A 16,615-nucleotide genomic window follows, 5' to 3' on the forward strand; every position below is an offset into this window, starting at 1 on the left:
GGTGGAAGAGCCCCCGACAGCATCCAGCTTTGCTCTGACCCCTGTGCAGATTGTGCAGGGCTTTTCAAATCATCCTTTTTAGTAGTCGGCAGAGAGACAGCGAGCTGGCGCGTTCCACTCTCGGAGCATGTAATTAGGGAGCGGGGAGCTGCATGCTGATGCATGGCTTGGCAGTGAGAGGAGGAGGAGGGTGGGAAGGAGCCAGGAACATGGCTTCACCCCAGGGCTGCTAAACTCAGGGCTGGTGAGGCACTAGGGAGGCGGCTGCAGGGAACCAGCCCCTCTCGCATCCCCAAGCCCCTGTCCCTGCACCTTCCTCTGGCTCAAGGCCTCCTCGCTGCCACGCTGCCGCTCTTCCCAGCGAGGGAGAGGAGCTGCAGCTCCTTCCTCCCAGCCCTGTCACTGTTGCAGCCGGGGGCTTTCAAGGGTGCCCCTTCATCCCTCTTTCACAGGCTTCCTGGACACACTATTCCGATGGGACACGACCAGGCTGGGAGTCCCAGTGGCACTCAGGATCCAGCACTGCAGAGGGGCTGGTTTGGTGGGGATGGACCATGTTGGGCGCATAGTCTGCAGCGGGGGGGATGCCTGGGGTCCCACTCCCCCTCTCCACCTCCCCCCCCGAGCTGAGAGCTCCCTGGCTGCTCCTGAGGATGCTCCAGGGTGCTGCCAGTGGACACCCAATGCTGGGGCTGGGATGGGTGCCGGGTGCTGGATGCGGCCCCCCAGCACGTCTCCGCTGTTTTGCCATCGTAGAGCAAGTGCTTGAGCGACCGGCCGAGGGCAGGAAGGAGTTTTCTGTCTGGTAGCAGCAAACCCTCGGCGAGAAGTGTGTGTTATGGGGGGTGTTACATGAAAGGAGAGGTGGGAAGGCAGCTCCTGGGGCTCAGCAGGGTGGTACGGGAGAAATTGCTCCGTCTGCGTTTCCCATCGGTGCTGGAGTTTAGCAGAGGCTCCTCAGCTGGTGGTGCCCGGGGACGCCAGGACAGTGCTCTCAGCCCCGCACTGCGCTGCCTTCTCCTCTGCCAGCAGAAGGACCGAGGTGTCGCCTCTGACATCTCTCCTGTGCCGCTTTCCCTGGGGGATCTCGGGGTGTTTTGCAAGTGACCGATGCACCACCACGACCTCCCCTGTGCAGCCGTGACACGGGGACCCGGCTGAGCGAAGCGGCAAGGTAGGGAGGGACCGGGAGCTTCAGCTCTTGCTCAAATTCTGCTGCCGTCTTCTAGGTACGGGGGTGACGATCCCCTGGCCAAGGTCATGCTTGTTGGTGGAGCCGTGGGGGAAGGGAGCTGGACCAGTTGTTTTTTGGAGGAGGGAAGGGGGGATCAGGCTTTGGCAGGGGTAAGGATGTCCCCGTGGCATTTGCTGAGAGCGTTGTGTCCCCGCCTGGCTCATAGCAAACCCCTGGTATGACCTTGAGCAGAGGAGTTATGTCTGTAGCACACACTGGAGTCCTGTCCTACATTAATAACACAATCAGTTGATATAAAGCTAATATGTTGGGCTGATAAATAATTAAGGGAAAAGGAAAAACCCTCTATGATTTGCTTAACAGGAGCTTGGGAAGGAAGGGAAGGGGAAAAAAAGGACAAGGAGGGAGATGAATAATGGATCAAGGTTAAATGGTGAGTGAAAAAGGAAAGCCTTAACACGGTGAATCCCTGCAACACACATGCTGCAGGTTGCCAAACTAGTTAGCGTCGGCAAAAACAGCTTGTGGCCTTGGCGCAGAGACGGCGGCGGCAGCCGGGCCCAGCCCAGGGCTGTGTCCGGGACCACCACGGCCTCAGACGGCATGAGACCCTCAAAAGTGGCTTCTTGGGGTGGGGGCCGGTGCCCCGGGGCTGCTCTGCAGCGGGCGTGGGGCTAGGCAGGGGCTGGGGGCCGCGGCGCGGCCTCATCCTGCAGCCACCGAGGAGGTGCCAGGCGCTGGCAGCGTGAGGGGACTTCCAGGCATTCATTACTGCTCTCATTGTGCGCGCTCGGCACAACTTCCAAGGAAATTAAAATCACAACGTGCAGCTAATGAATTATTAGCAAAGGGACGAGTCCCTTTCGCCTCACTGCACCCCTGACCGCCTGCCTGCCCCCCTGCCTGCGCTCGCTGCCCGCTCTGCCCGCCCGGGATGGGGTGAGCTCTGCGAGAGGGCTAGGATGGGGGCAGAGCATCCCGGCAATGCCGGGTTTGGTGCCCGATGGCTGGGCCGGTTCCTGGGAGCAGCGGCTGCAGGACAGGGGGCTGACCCTCCGGCGGGGGTCTCTGGCAGGCAGGGCGTGGGGGGTCCTGCCCGTCCCTGCGGGCAGCAGCACAGTGCAGACGCTGACGGGCAGACACGAGCCTCCCTCCGCCCTGGCCCGCGTTTAATTTTCTTTTTGGTTTGTCCGTGTGTCCGTGTCCTCCTGTCTGTCTGTACTCTGGAGCGGTGCGCGGCTCCTGTGTCTTGTCTGTGCCGTTTTAATGACCCAATGCTGTTTTATTCATGTTTCGGTCTGAACATCGTGGTCTTGGTGGCATCCCAGCCCCTCCATCCCTCCCACTGCCCCCTGCCCCATCCATCTCCTGCCACCACCAGCCCCGTGCCTGGAAGCGGGGACACCGCTGCCATCGCAGGGGGATAAACCCTGCACCCACCAACCCTCCGGTTATATCCCATTGAGCGATGACCCTGCGCCCAGCTAGGCTCAGCTATCACTTCTAGCTTAAACCCTCCTCCCCGTCCCCAAATCTTAGCACCCCACCTCTGCCCCATAGCAGCGGGGCCGCCCCGGGGCCGGCCCTGACCCCGCTCTGCTCTCCCCCCGTGCAGATCCCGAGAGGACGAGCACCCACATGATCTCGGCGGACGATGCCGAGTACCCGCGGGAATACCGGACCTTGGGCAACGGCACCCGGCGCTTCTCCAACGTAGGGCTGGTGCACACCTCGGAGCGCCGGCACACCGTCATCGCCGCCCAGAGCCTGGAGGCCCTCACTGGCCTCCAGAAATCGGAGATGGAGCGCAAGCGGGACGCCTTCATGGACCACCTGAAGAACAAGTACCCGCAGCATGCGCTGGCGCTCCGGGGGCAGCAGGAACGCATGCGGGACCAGGTAAGGGGCGTCTTCTCGGGGTGGGGGAGGGACGGGGACCCCATCTCACCCTTTGGGGCTGTCTGGAGGAGAAGAGGCTCACCGGGGGCTTGGATGGTGCATGAAATGGGTGGCCGCTTGCAGCAGCCCTGGGGGGGAGCATCCCCCAGCCCCAGGGGGGAGCAGCCCCATCTCTCCCCAGGGCTGGGGCGGTCCCAGGTGGATTTACCCTGCCATATGGGTGGATTCGATCCCGCTGGCTGTCGGCAGCCATGGGGAGGAGAGGGATGTTTCTCCATGCAGAGGGGTGGGTGTGATGGCCATGAGGGGCAGCTGGCACCTGGATTTAACCCGCAGAGGGGTGACACTCAGCCCAGGTCTCAGCAGGTTTCAGCTGGGCTGCAAACCCTGACCTCTCCGGGGAAGGGGCAGCCTGACCCGTGGGCTGGTGTCTCTGCAAGCCCTGCTGCGTGCCTGGCACTGCGCGGCCCTGCAAGCCTTGCCTGAGCTCCCCACGTCTCTGCAGCCCCCCAGCTCTGAAGCAGTTGCTCGCTGCCACAGCTTGCATGGTACAAAAGGCCTAAATAAATAGTTTGCCCAGGCAAAGCTTCGCCCCGGCCCTCGCCCCCAGCCTGGCAGCAGCTCTGCGGCACGTCCCCGTGCCAGCCCGCGGTGCCCCGGCACAGCCTGTCCCCAGGTGTCTGTGCAGTAGTGCTGGGGGTGAGGATTTAGCATTAATCAATGTTTGGGCAGGCTGTTGCTTTGAGCACAGGCTTAAATCCCAGCCTGGCCACCGAGCCCCAGTGCTCTCCTCTGTGTTACGGATCCCCCCAGTTGAGGACGTTGGTGCAAAACTGCGGCCAGCCCTGACCTGAGCGGCACAAGCGCCGGGACGGGGATGGTCTCTGAGCCAGGGGGGTTCAGTGCAGCTCCTGGGGCCGATATCTCCCCCCGGCTGCCCGGCAAGGTGCCAGGGAGGCTGGTGAGCTCGGGGCACTGCGGGGCAGGACGAGCGGAGGCAGCGAGGGGCCACGGCTCTGCCCCAGCATGTTCTGCTGTGCGGCACAGGACGCAGACGGGCAAGGGGCGCCCAGGGTTTGGTACCCACGTTCACGTGGGGATGTCCCTTGGTTGCCTCTCCCCCGGGGACTCAATTCTCCCCCAGGGACCAGCCGGTCCTCAGAGCAGGACAGTGGGTGACGCATCTGGGCACCCTTGCTGAAAGCAGCAGAGTCCAAGGGCTGAACGGTCCCTGGGGAAAATATCCATTCCTAGTGCCCGGGGGTGCCCCTTGGGCCAGGCAGCACCCCAGGGTGCTGGGAGCCCAGACCGCTCCTCCTCCAGGTACCAGTGATGCCCCAGTGATGCTGTCGCGGCAGCAATAAATCCCCACCTAAACGGGCACTTTTATAAAAAGGCACAGGGGAGGGTGAGCGCAGAGCAGCTGGAGGAAGTGCCTGGAAAGAAATCTTATATCATCTCCAACTAGACGCCTCCCCGAGGGACGGAGGCGACGGTTCCCAGACCTAGCGCGGCGGAAAGAAATCCAGCTTTGTAAGGAAAACTGGCGGGGCCCCGGCGTGCCGCCCGCGCCGAGGCAGCGGCGGCAGCAGCAGCATCGCTGCCTCCTCCAAGCTGCCGCCCGTCTTGCACCCTCCCTCGCCCGGCGGGGCTGCTTCGGGGAGCAGCAGGGGGTCCCCGCTCTGCAGCTCCTCTCCTTGCAGGAAGCTCATGGCTGGATGCAAAGGGGAGAGGTCAAATCCTGCCCAGCTGCTGGGGGGGGCTGCGGTGACTTGCACCAGCCGAGCATCCAGGTTTTGGCTCAGGGCTAGTTGTTGATGGCGGCTTTGCCATCACCATCAGCCTGAGCGGGGCCGGGTGCCACGGACGGTGCACGGTCCGTATCTGCGGTGCCACTTGCGAGACGGAGCAGCGACGTTTCTAGCCGCAGAGTGATACTTCTCAGTAAATAACTAGGAATCTTTCCCTTATTATTACAATGATTTAAAGACTACTTTTTTGTTTTTTTTAAGGCAGTAGCTATAAAAAAAATCCAGCTCGTGTTGACTCGGGGTCTGATAAGCTCGGAGGATTTTTATAAGGTGAAAAACGATCCAGATTCTGGAATTACCTTCTTTATTTCTGACCCCCCTCGCTCGGGGCCGTGGGTGCCCAGTTGGACCGGGGCAGGGGGGGGCCCGGGCATCTATTGGCACCGGTCAAACCCAGCCTGGCTTTTTGGGGCTCGGTTGCAGAGGGGTGAGGGCTCCCCTGCGTGGCCGCGCAGGGCCATGGCCCCGGGCTGGCTCCGTCCCTCCCCGCCCCGGGCTGGGTGCTGGGCAGGGGCACAGCTCCATCCGTCAGCCCAGCCACAAGCATCACCTGTTTGCAGCTGGTGGGGAAAGAAAAAAAAAAAACCCAACCCCAAAAACCCAAATCCTATTTTTTTTTCCTCCCTTTTATTTTCTTTTTTCTTCATTTTCCCTGCGGGCGGTGAATAATAACGGGGAGAAAATGAAACTAGAAACACTGGAAACCCCGGGTGCCAACCTTTAAATGACATTGGGATACAACACTCTGGGCCCGCCTGAAACGTTTGAAACTTGCTTTGCTATTCTAGGGGAGCCTGGCAGGTATTTCAGATCACAGGCTTTGCTATTTTGTGTTTTTAAAAAAAAAAAAAAATTACGTATGAGAGAGTTTACAAAATCAGGTGAATAGAAACATTTCATAAATGTCAACATCCCTTTCAGCGTGGCAAAGCCTGCAGCAAAACGCCATTGTACTCACGCACAGGAATTGGAAAGCGAGCGCAGTATTAATTTTAATCATATGTATATATAACAGAGCAGAAAAAAACCAGGCAAATAATTGTAGCAACACCCAACAGACTGCTCTCAAATCTGCAGAGAAGTCCGAGGTGGCAGCTAGCTAATTTAAAACCCAGATGGGAGAACGCGTTAAACGGGCACGTTAACGATAAAGAGCGGAATGGGAATCGGGACGAGATGGCTGACGGAGCGCGTCGGCTGCTGGGCTTTGGGTCTGCATTTGGGGTAAATCCTGCCCCAGGGTGGGGTAAATCCGGCAGGAGAGGGATGGCACGGCCAGGTTTCTTGTCCCTCTGTGCATTGATGCTCTGAGACGCACGATTCGTCCGGGGCCGTGCCCCCTCTGCCTGATATTGAACATTTAGAAAGTTAGGAACGTTTAGAAAAACAACAATATAATGGTTCAAAGGGGGTCACCCCGTCGCCCCTCCCTGTTTCTCACTAATAGCCACGTTGCTTTTGGATGTGCTTTTCTGCACGGAGCTCAGAGGGCGCATGCCAGCCGGGAACGCATGTTTTTACGCAGACAGATTATAAACCCCAGAAAATAAGGGATTACAAACCCTCTCTTGCCCGTAAGCAGTTAAACGTATGCATGCCAGCTGTATCGCAATTAAGCCCCGTCTACTCCGGTGCCTTGCAGCTCATAAGCTGCAGCGTGGGGTTAAATACCGCAGCGGAGCTGGAGCAGAAACATGCCTCTTTCAGGTCTAAATAAAAGTATATAAAAGCTTGGATTTAAGCTTGTCCAGTTCTGCTGCGGGGGGGGGAAGGGAAAAGGCTGGAGCTGAGTGTTAACGTGTCGGTGGCTGCCTGACAGCAGCAGATTTGCAGCTGCCCAGAATAAATCCGACTTTGGAATAAATAAATAGCAGCCAGCGCAGATGTAGGTACCCACGAAGCCGGGCCCCGCTCCTTCCTGCCTCGCCAAGGGGCCCCACCAGCACTGCCGCGGTCTGCCCGGCCACGGGGCGCGTTGGTGGTGTGTAGGGCAGGAGCAAGCCCGCAGGCACGGGGGTGCGGGCAGGGGTGCGGGCAGGCTGGGGAGGCGCCGGTTTGCTGCAGCTGGCTCTGTGCCTCAGTTTCCCCAAATGAAGCGGGGGTCTTGGCTGCTTCCCTGCTCCGCAGTGGGGTGTGCTGCCACGTCAGGGACCTGGGGGGGGCTGAAATTCGGGGCTGGGGGTGCGTGGGGCTGGGGCTGTGGGCAGGGCAGGGGGAGCGGCGACTCTGCTCTCCCAACTGGGAGCGATTTTTTGCACCGGTTATTCTCAGTACTACTTTGCCCTTCTCTGTAGCGCTGTCAGCTCAGCAGCTCCCGGGGTTCACAAGCGCCGCTTACGCCCGCGGTTTGGGCTGGGTGTGCAGCGGGGGCCGGGGGGGCAGGCGGGGTGCCTGGGTCCGGCGTCATGGGGCTGCTGCAGCCCCCCGCTCCTGCCCTCAGACGCTTGGACCCAGCTCCCACCGACTAAAAAAGAATATTAAAAAAATCCCAGTTATTTTTATTGAGCTTACAGTTGTCGAGCCTTTTGGGGAGCGTGTGCTGATGCATTTCTGCATAACTGTAGGAAGGAAAAACCCCTGGAGAATTCGGGGTCCTGGGACCCCGGGGAGCCGGGGGGGGGGGTTGACGAAGGCCGTGCCAAGCCCTTGCGGGCGGGCAGCCCCTGTGCTGTTTGCAGGGTGGCACCGGGGTTTGCGCAGCTCCTGCACGGGCTACAAAGCTTCTGGGGGTGCTGGGGTGGGGTGGGGGGAGCCCGGCAGCACCCTGTGCTGCAGCAGAGTCTTATTGGGGGGGGTGTGTGTGTGCACGCGTGCATGTGCGTGTGTGCGTGCACCATGCTGCCTGTGCCCACCCCGCAGCCTGTCCTGAGCCCACCTTCTACGGCCCTGACAGGGTGCGTGGGGGGGTGAACGCTGCGAAGCTGCTGGGCCTGGAGGGCTGGGCTGCCTGTCCCACCCCTGCGCCCCCTGGTCCTCAGCACCCACCCCTGCCCCACTGCACCCTCAGCACCCACCCCTGCCCCGCTGCACCCCCAATTCCCCCCAGCACCCACCCCTGTCCCATTGCACCCTCAGCACCCACCCCTGCCCCATTGCACCCCTAGAACTCCCCTTGCCCCATTGCACCCCCAATTCCCCCCAGCACCCACCCCTGCCCCATTGCACCCTCACTGCCCCCAGCACCCACCCCTGCCCCATTGCACCCCCAATCCCCCCAGCACCCACCCCTGCTCCATTGCACCCCTAGAACTCCCCTTGCCCCATTGCACCCCCAATTCCCCCCAGCACCCACCCCTGCCCCATTGCACCCTCACTGCCCCCAGCACCCACCCCTGCCCCATTGCACCCCCAATCCCCCCAGCACCCATCTCCGCCCCATTGCACCCCTAGAACTCCCCCTGCCCCACTGCACCCCCAATTCCCCCCAGCACCCCCGTACTCCCCCCCTCCGCCCCGCCCCCGCCGGGAGCGCGCGCCCCCGCCTGGCGGCCCGGCGCCGCGCGGCGGCAGGTGGAGTCGCGGTTGCCATGGCGACCGCGCCCCTATAAGGGCGGGCGCGCGGGGCCGGCGCCGGCCGCAGCGGCGGGAGGTGGCGGCTCCGTTCCGCGCCGCGCGCAGCGGCCCCGGCCCCGCCCGCCCCCGCCCCGGCCCGCGCTGCCGAGCCGAGCCGAGCCGAGCCGAGCCGAGCCGAGCCGAGCCGAGCTCGTCGGCGCTGCGGATCCCGGGCCGGGCTCACCTGCCGCAGGTACCGGAGCGAGGGGAGTCCGGTGGGGCGGAGCGGGGCGCATCCGTCTGGGGGGGGGGCGGGTCCGGTGTCGCGATTCCCTCCTGTATCCCGATGTCGCGATTCCCGCCTGTACCGCGGTGTCCGCCTCCCCTACTGCAGTCCCCCGACCTCCCCGATACCCTGGTCCGCGCCCCCCCCCCCCTTCTCAGCATCCCCCTCCCCAAATGTCCCGGTCCCTCACCCCGAGACCCCGCTCCCCCTCTGTCCCCCATCACCAACCGATGTCCCCGATCGTGCCCTTCCCCTGGCCGGGGGGCTCAGCCCCAGGGCGGGGGCAGCCCCCCCTTTCCCTCCAGCCCCCCTACGTTCACCTTTCCTGGGGGTCCCCCCCACTCTCAGGCTCGTGGCGGGGAGGGGGTGGCTGTTTGTGGGTGCCGTCGTCCCTGCGTTGCCCTTTGGTGCAGCAGTTGGGGGGGGGGGGGGCTCACCTTGCTTTCCCCGGGTGCACGTGGGGCCGTGCAAAACCCCCTGCGGTGCCCCTGCCAGCCCCACTGTGCAGCCCCCATCTTCCCAGGGCGGCCCCGCGTTGTCACCCCTGTCCCTGTCCCTCTGCAGGGGACACTGATCCCCTCTCCCCTTCTCGGGCTGCGGTGTGGGCAGCCGGAGAGGGGCAGATGGTGGCCTGGGCGTGCAGCATCCCTGCGCCATGCGGTAGCTTGTCTCGCCTCCAGCTCGCTTGGCTGAGCATCCTTCCCGCGGGGGACCTGCCGGCACCGCGAGGACCCCCCGGGCGCGTACCCAACCCAGCCGGGGAGCGGGACCTCCACGAACGGGAGGAGCAGCTTGACAGCGTCTCGCTCCAGCCCCCCGAGAGGCGGTGGAGCTGGGCACATGGAGAGGTGCCCGTGGCCTTGGCGTGAGGTTGGCATCGTCTTGGCCTCGCAGGGTGCCTGGCCGGGCTGGGGGTGCCCCCGCACAGGCAGGCATGGGGTACCTGGACACTGATTTTGCAAAATCAGCACTGGTGGTGGGTTGCGAACGCTGCCCAAAGTGAACCGGTTGGTGGGAGCTCGCTGGGGCAGTGGGAGCAAGAAGCGGGGCCCTTCGTTGCTCTTCCCGGGGTCAGATCTTGGTCTCCAGAGGTGGAGTGCGTTGTGAACCGTTGCAAACTGCTGCAATGGTGGAGGAGAGCGTGCGTGGCTGTCGGGAATAACATGAACGAGTGTGTGTGTGTGTCCCTATGACTGCAGCCAGAGCTGTCTCTATTGATTCTCTTATTTTTCCCCTGCTGGGAGCAATTCCTGGCTGATTAAAAGAGACCTGGCCCACGGTTTCACTGGGAATCAGGTCACTGGGAGTCAGGGAAAGGTCTGTGGGTCACCCCACTTCTCCTTGGGCTTTGTGCACAGGGCAGGGGGGAAGCGGGTCTTGAAGTCCCTGAGAAGTGGGTAATAAATACGGCCGCATTGGTGACAGCGATGGCAGCCCTGGGGAGGGCATTAATGAGCCCATGGTATAGTCCAGCAGGGATTGGATCCGACTCCATCCCAGCGGCAGGTGGGATGTGCCTGGTGCGCTCCCCTTGGCGTGCTTGGGCTCCCAGCATTCCCCCATTCCTCACCGCGGTTCAGGGGAGAGCGGTGCCGGCGCTGCCATCGGGGCTGCCACCCTGGAAGGGGAGCGTGTATTCCTGCCTCTCCGGCACACACGGATGCGATGACATGAACGGGTGCGTTCATCCCTGCCCCGCTGCCCAAAGTTTCCCGCTGTTCCTAACCCAAATTTGGGTCCTTCTGCCGGCAGCCTCGGGGCTCCTTGCGAGGTGGCCTCGGGCTGCTGCCTCCCCCAGTGTCACGGCGCTGGGCTGACGCTGAGCGGGGTTAGGAGAGTGAACACCAAAAAGCTGCAGCAGCCAGCAAGGCAGCTCTTCTGTCCCCGCTGCTAATGCAGACCTGGCTCCGGCGGTGCTGGCAGCATTAGGCAGGGAGTGGAGAAGAGCAGGTTGCTCTCCATCAGCGGCTGTGTGTCGGTGCCCTCTGCCTCTGCCCCCCCCCCCAGCTTTGCTGCTGGCTGGGTGGGGGCAGCACCCTCCGCTGCACCCCGCGGTGCTGGTACCCCCCCTCAGGGACCCTGCGGTGGGAGGCAGGGATCGTGTCACGAGCTGTAGCCCCATGGGGAGATGGTTGCAGTGCTGACAGATCTGCATGTCCTAGAGATCCAGGGGACCCTGCGGAGGATCCGGCCCTGCTCGCCCTTGGCATGGGGTCTCCCAGGGATTTGCCAGCAGGGATGAGCTTCCCTGGGTTTGGAGGCACCTGACGGAGGGTGGAGGTCACCCTAAAGCTCTCGGGGGTTGAACCCTGGTGCTGTCCCTGGCAGGTCCCCAGCAGTGTGCAACGGGGAGCGGATGGATGCTTGCTGCCTGCTTGCTGCCTGCTTGCTGCCTGCTTGCTGCCTGCTTGCTGCCGGGTTTACCTTGCACGTCCCTATTGTGTTGGTCCACCTACGCCGTGCCGTTGCTATAGCGACTCTGCAATCTGATCTGCCCAACTTCTGCCTGGTTTCCCTGCCTTCCCCCAAAAACCTTTGGCCCTGCTCCCCGGCCGCCCTTCCCACACCCCAGGAGCAGGACGGAGGGTGGAGGGGACCTTGGCTCCTATGCTGGGGTGCACTGCCGCTGCCTGCTCCTGCCCGCATGGGGCCCAGGCAGCAATGGGGCAGAGACCCCCTCTCCCTGTCATGAACAGGCTGAGGATGTGCTGAGCACCAAGCCCGGACCCCAGGGAACCTGCAGCACAAGAGGGGTCCCTGACCTTGGACGTGGAGGCCACAGAAGGGAGATTTTAAAGCCCAAGCAGGCAGTTGCATGGCTGATCCTCGGCAGAGCATTTGTCCTGATGCATCACTACTCCGGGGTGCATTGCTATAAACAGATGTTGTTGCTGATTTGCTTTGTATTGGCATCAGGAAAGGAGGGGGCTTGAGTAAGGGTCAGGAGTGCAAATCCACTGATGTCCAAGGGCATTTGTGCTCTAATATCACTTGGGCTGCCTCAGAGATGCTGCCTTGTAGGTCAAGGCTATAATTGCTGCTGGAGAGTTGGTGAACCTCTCTGGGAGGGAAGGCTGGTCTGTGGGCAGACGGAGGGACGGTGCGGTCCTGCAGGTAAACTTTGAGCAGTGCAGCCGGGCCAGGGGCCTGTCGGTGATGCCTGCCATCAGGTCGCTGTGACAACCTGCTATGGCATCTCTGATGACATCTCTTGACGGCCATCAGAGCCTCTTCGGGCTGGAGACTGGAGAGAGGTGTAGTAAAAGCCAAGCCCCTGCCTAAAGATGCCTGTGCCTGAAAGAGAAGCAGCAAAGCAAGCACCGTGGTGCCCTTTTCATGGTGGGGTCTGGGTTGGATGACTCACCGAGGTCCCTTAGGAGCCCAGGTCTGATGGGAAGCAGACCCAGGGCTCCTGCATCCCGTCTTGTCTCGCGCTGGCCTCTCTCCTGCGCGCTGGGGTGCTCAGGTTTGAGAGGTCCTTTTGCAATAATTGCCGAGACCTCGGATGACAATATCTGCAATGCACAGTGTCTGTGTCGCTCTTCACTCTGTCTGGTTACTGTTTGCATTTGACTCTATCTTATCATTTTGCTATTTCTACTTTAATTCAGTTTCTCTTGTGCTGAAAAGCATTAAAAAACTTTAATAAGGAGAAAGAGATTAAATTCACTTTACTGTTATTTTTCAAGGAGATTTTTGTTTGTCAAGACATTATGCCTGAGGGGGACTCTATCAGAAACTGGAACTCCTGAAAATGAGTTAATTAAAAAGCCAATGAAACTGCCTCTGTCCCTCCCTTCGGTGGAGTGTGCTGGGGATGCTGCTGCTGTCCATTTTAGAGGGACGCATTTGGTCCTGTCTTGTTAATCACTAACAGATTTGTGTTATAATTGCTAACCAGGGGAAGTCTGCCTTGGTCAAGGCAGTGACTCACTTGGATTTCATTTACCTCCTGGTCTTCTCCTGGGACAATCACAAAGACTATTTTTTTTTTTTTTTTTAACTTAACTACAAAATGTTCTTCTCTACGTTCCCCCCAGCTCTGGTTTTTCTCTCTTCTGCAGCGTGCATGTGTGTGAATGCAGGTGCATCTCTGAGCATTCGTGTGTGCCTGGGTTCCCTCATGGCCGTGGGCTCACAGGGGCATCTCAACCCCCATTTTGTGCTTGCACGCGTGCTCCAGCTCCTAAGCGCACACGTGTGTGCACATGTCCGTGCTTTGGGGGGGGGCCCCAGTCCTAGTTAGTCCATCATTTTGCAGCATCATGGACATGACTTTCATTGTAATTATAATCTCAGCCTTTGTAATTCTTCATACCTTCTGCACAGCTCTGCTGCAAGCGAGCTGCCTGTTTTATCGGTTGTAACAAGGCTGTCGCTTCAAATCCTCTCTCAGACCATTATCTCCCTTTGATGCTTTTGAAGAGCCAGCGATATGTTAATTCTACCTTGGCCCTCTCCTCTTCCCTTCTCTTTGTACAAATCCACCCTTGCCAGCCTGGCCGGCTGCCTTGGTGCTTGCAGGGGAGCTGGGCGCAGTGCTCGGGCTGTCCCTGCTCTGTCCCCTGGCTTTGGGGGAGCTGGTGGGAGGCGGCTGCATTTAAGGCTGTGGCTGCTTGTGCTGCCCTGGTCCCCTGTCACCGCCATCTCCTTGGGTGCAGCCTGTGCCTGGAGCGGGGTACCTGTGCCAGGGGAACGCGTCCTCTTTGCTTTGGGAGATTTGGGGTGGGTGGAGGACGAGCAAACGGCAGGACGGGCTGGGCAAAGCGCCGGCGCTGAGCCCTGCTCCTGCCAAGCCCGGTGCGGCAGCAGCGCCTGCAAGGACAGATGGAGCCCCCCCGAAAGGTCTGCGTGGTGGTGTCCATCACCCACTTGGCCCTGGCAGACAGCACCAGATTGTCGGCCCTGGAGAGTCCTGCTTCTCGGCAGGGCCCGGGCAGGGCAGGCAGCGCATCCCCTAGCCCCCATCTCCAGCCCGTAGCCTGGCCGGCGGCAGCAGCCCCGCTGCAGGCAGAGCGAGCTCTGCTTGGGGGACCCACACCGTTCCCGGGGCTGCCAGCGAAGGGGATTTTCTGGGGCCGGATCCAGGGACCTGGGAGAGGGTGGGTGCTGTGCTGTGCCGTCCTGGCGCACGCTCTGGGTCACGCTAACCTGCCCAAATCTCTTCCAGAATATTCTTGATTCCCTCCCACGGCACTTGGGGTTCAGACAAGCTCATCGCCAGTTTGATGTGGAGTGGTTGTGTGCGGTGGGGATGTAATTTATGGACTTTGTGATAAGCCTGTCCAGTCATCCTAAAATAATAAATAAAATACATACCAAGGGCTGGCACGAGATAGGATCAGCAATATCAGGGTCTGAGGAAAATTACTGAGACTCTTCAACAGCAAAATAAAGAGCGTGGAGGGAAAAAAAAGTCACAGAAGGAAAAAATCAGGAGCATCATCTCCTGCCACAGACTGGGTCGAGGCCCTTCAGGGACTGGGACAGACTGGTTTGGCCACAACTCTCCCGGGCAGTGCTTGGAGTATTTGGCCAAAATATCCAATCCCATAGTGGAGGCCCATTGCGGCCATTCAAAGCACAAAGGAGTTAAGAGGGGGGTGAGCATCCCCTCGGTGTGAAGGCAGCATATCCATGCCTCCAGGGACCAGGCATCTCTGGCCCTGCCCTCCCCGGGTGTGGGGGGGTCTCTTGTCCCCCTTCCTTGCCTGGGTGTACTGGTGGTGAGGTGACTGCTAGAGGGGGCAAGTCTGGCAAGGGAAGGGGATGAAGGATTTACTCCTGTCCATTTGAAATCGGCTGTGATTTGTTAAGGGTCCCTCGTGCAGCCTTTCCTGGGAGGCGGCATCCGAGTCTGGCCTTGGGGAGTTTGGATGAGGGCTGCCAAGGAGAAGCACAGTTACAAAACTGCTGCCCTGCGCAGCTTAACGTTTCCGAATCAAGGCACGGCATGTCAAACCCTTCAGGAGCTGATGCAATCCTGCTCACCTCTCGGAGACAGTGAGATGGACTGTTGTTTTCCGCGGCTCCTCTAGCCGAGGAGGAGCACGCTGCCGGGCGTGCGGCTGCAGCAGCCTGAGCTTCTACCCAGGGCCAGATGCTTTGGCTTGACACGTGGCAATGCTGCAATTTGGACTTTGCTCCCGTGCACGGCCGGGCAGGTACCGGCGCTGCCAGCCTTGCCTTGCGCCTAGTATCTTGCACTGGGAGCTCAGGCTGCAAAGAGCTGCTGCTGCGGCTGGCATGTTAATTGCTTGATACGATGGATGGCTTCGTTTAGTACCAAAAGGCATTCTGAGGCAGTTTCTCAGTTTCAAGCTCCCGGTGTTTTGGAAAAGCTTTACGTGCTCAGGATAGGCTCGGATGCTGCTGGTTGTTATCTAATAGTGCCTGGTAATCACGGCTCTGGACTTCTATTTCGGGTTCTGCTTGAGTCATGGTGTGCCCTTGGAAAAGACCTTTGTGCCTTGAGGCTTGTCTGCATGAAAACACTGCGCTCGTTTGACTTAAATCACTTTTAAAACAGTTTTGGTTTGGTTGAGGCAGAACTTGGTCTGGGTCTACTGATGTCTTATGGAATATTAATGTGGACTGCATCTTGAATTGGAATAAGAGCATCCTACTGATGCTTGAGACGAGTCTAACAAGTGAATTTGTGTTTATACACATAGACTAGACCTCTGTTTACCTTGTCAGCAGAAGGGTTAATACCCCAGCAGCAAATCTGCTAGTGGATTGTTAAAGTCCTTGGATAAATACTCCGTGATGGTCTAACGTTATTGCAACTTCTTTCTTTCCCTGCTCCCAGAGCACTGCGGTAGGAGACTCCATGGCAGCCACCGGGCATTGTAGGGACTGATGGGGACTGGGAACTTGGTGCAGGAGCTTGCTTTCTATTTAAAACAATAACAATAATAGTCCTCTAAGTAACAAAGTAGGTTTGCAGCCACAGTGATTGTGGTGGGGAAATAAATGCTGTAAAAAAGCAAGGTGATAGGTGGGCGTGAAAGGGGAGAAAAGAACAGTCAAGAACTTTGATCCAAATAAAAAGACCGTTGGGACAAAAGCTGCTCTGCACCCATTTCTCCCACCCCACCCATCAGCTGCACGTCTCGGTGATACCAAAATGCTTCCCCTTCCAGCAAGGTGGATCACACTTCTTGTCACCAGCTCTAACTTCCCTCTTGCTGGGTACGCTGCCTCCTCAAACACAGTCTCAGGGTACCGCTGGAGCCGGGGTGCTGCTGCCCGGGCTGGGCTGTGCAGGCATTAGGGGACCAGTCCCGGGGCCGGGGTGAAGCTGCTTGCGATGCTGCTGTGCCAAGCGCATGCCCTGCTCTGAAGTGTTTTGCTTCGCCCACAGCAGCGGGGAGCTCGCCTGTCCCCGTCCGGTGGCACAGTGTGCTGGGGGTGCTCGGTCCTGGTGCGCTCTCAGTCCCTGTGTTGTCCTCTGAGGACTTGCTGGGCTCCTGCAGCCCCGTCCTGGTTGTGTGAGCCCGGTGCTGCCCTGGGAGGGGGCCCGAGTCTCTAACCCACGCACCGCTCCGCTGCCCGACGGTGGGTATTGCGGTGAGCCGCAGCTCTGAGCATCCTCGGGACTTTCGGTGCAATCTCCCCCTGGTGATTATCAGTGGGTGGCTTGGGAGAAGAAAGCTCCCAAGCTCTCCAGCTTGCTGGGCTGTAAATGATGCCAGCGTCTGTCATTCGCTGTAGCACATTGGCTTGACACTGGTGGAGATGCTGCGAAGAAGCAACAGAGGGAGGTAGCAGGGGCAAAGAGGGGGGATTGGAAGATCCCTTTAAAAATGAAAATTATTCTGGCTTCCAGCACCAACTCCCAGGGCAGCAGCCTGACCAGCACGTGCTGGGATGGTGTGGGCATACCGGTGACTCCAGCTGTGATGCTGGGCTGCTGTCCTGCTCCCCCCT

General features: G+C 59.9%; 1 protein-coding gene across 1 annotated transcript in view; it reads left to right on the top strand.

Annotated features, from left to right (window-relative positions):
* Positions 1 to 16,615, top strand: part of SRCIN1 (SRC kinase signaling inhibitor 1) — a 58,365-nt gene that overhangs the window by 8,757 nt on the left and 32,993 nt on the right. Inside the window, exon 3 of the mRNA XM_076356474.1 lies at positions 2,811 to 3,094. Coding sequence (XP_076212589.1) covers positions 2,811 to 3,094 — 284 coding nt within the window. The remainder of the gene's footprint in view (positions 1 to 2,810; positions 3,095 to 16,615) is intronic.

Source organism: Aptenodytes patagonicus, chromosome 20 (genome assembly GCF_965638725.1).
Source record: "Aptenodytes patagonicus chromosome 20, bAptPat1.pri.cur, whole genome shotgun sequence".
In the NCBI taxonomy this organism is placed as follows: domain Eukaryota; kingdom Metazoa; phylum Chordata; class Aves; order Sphenisciformes; family Spheniscidae; genus Aptenodytes; species Aptenodytes patagonicus.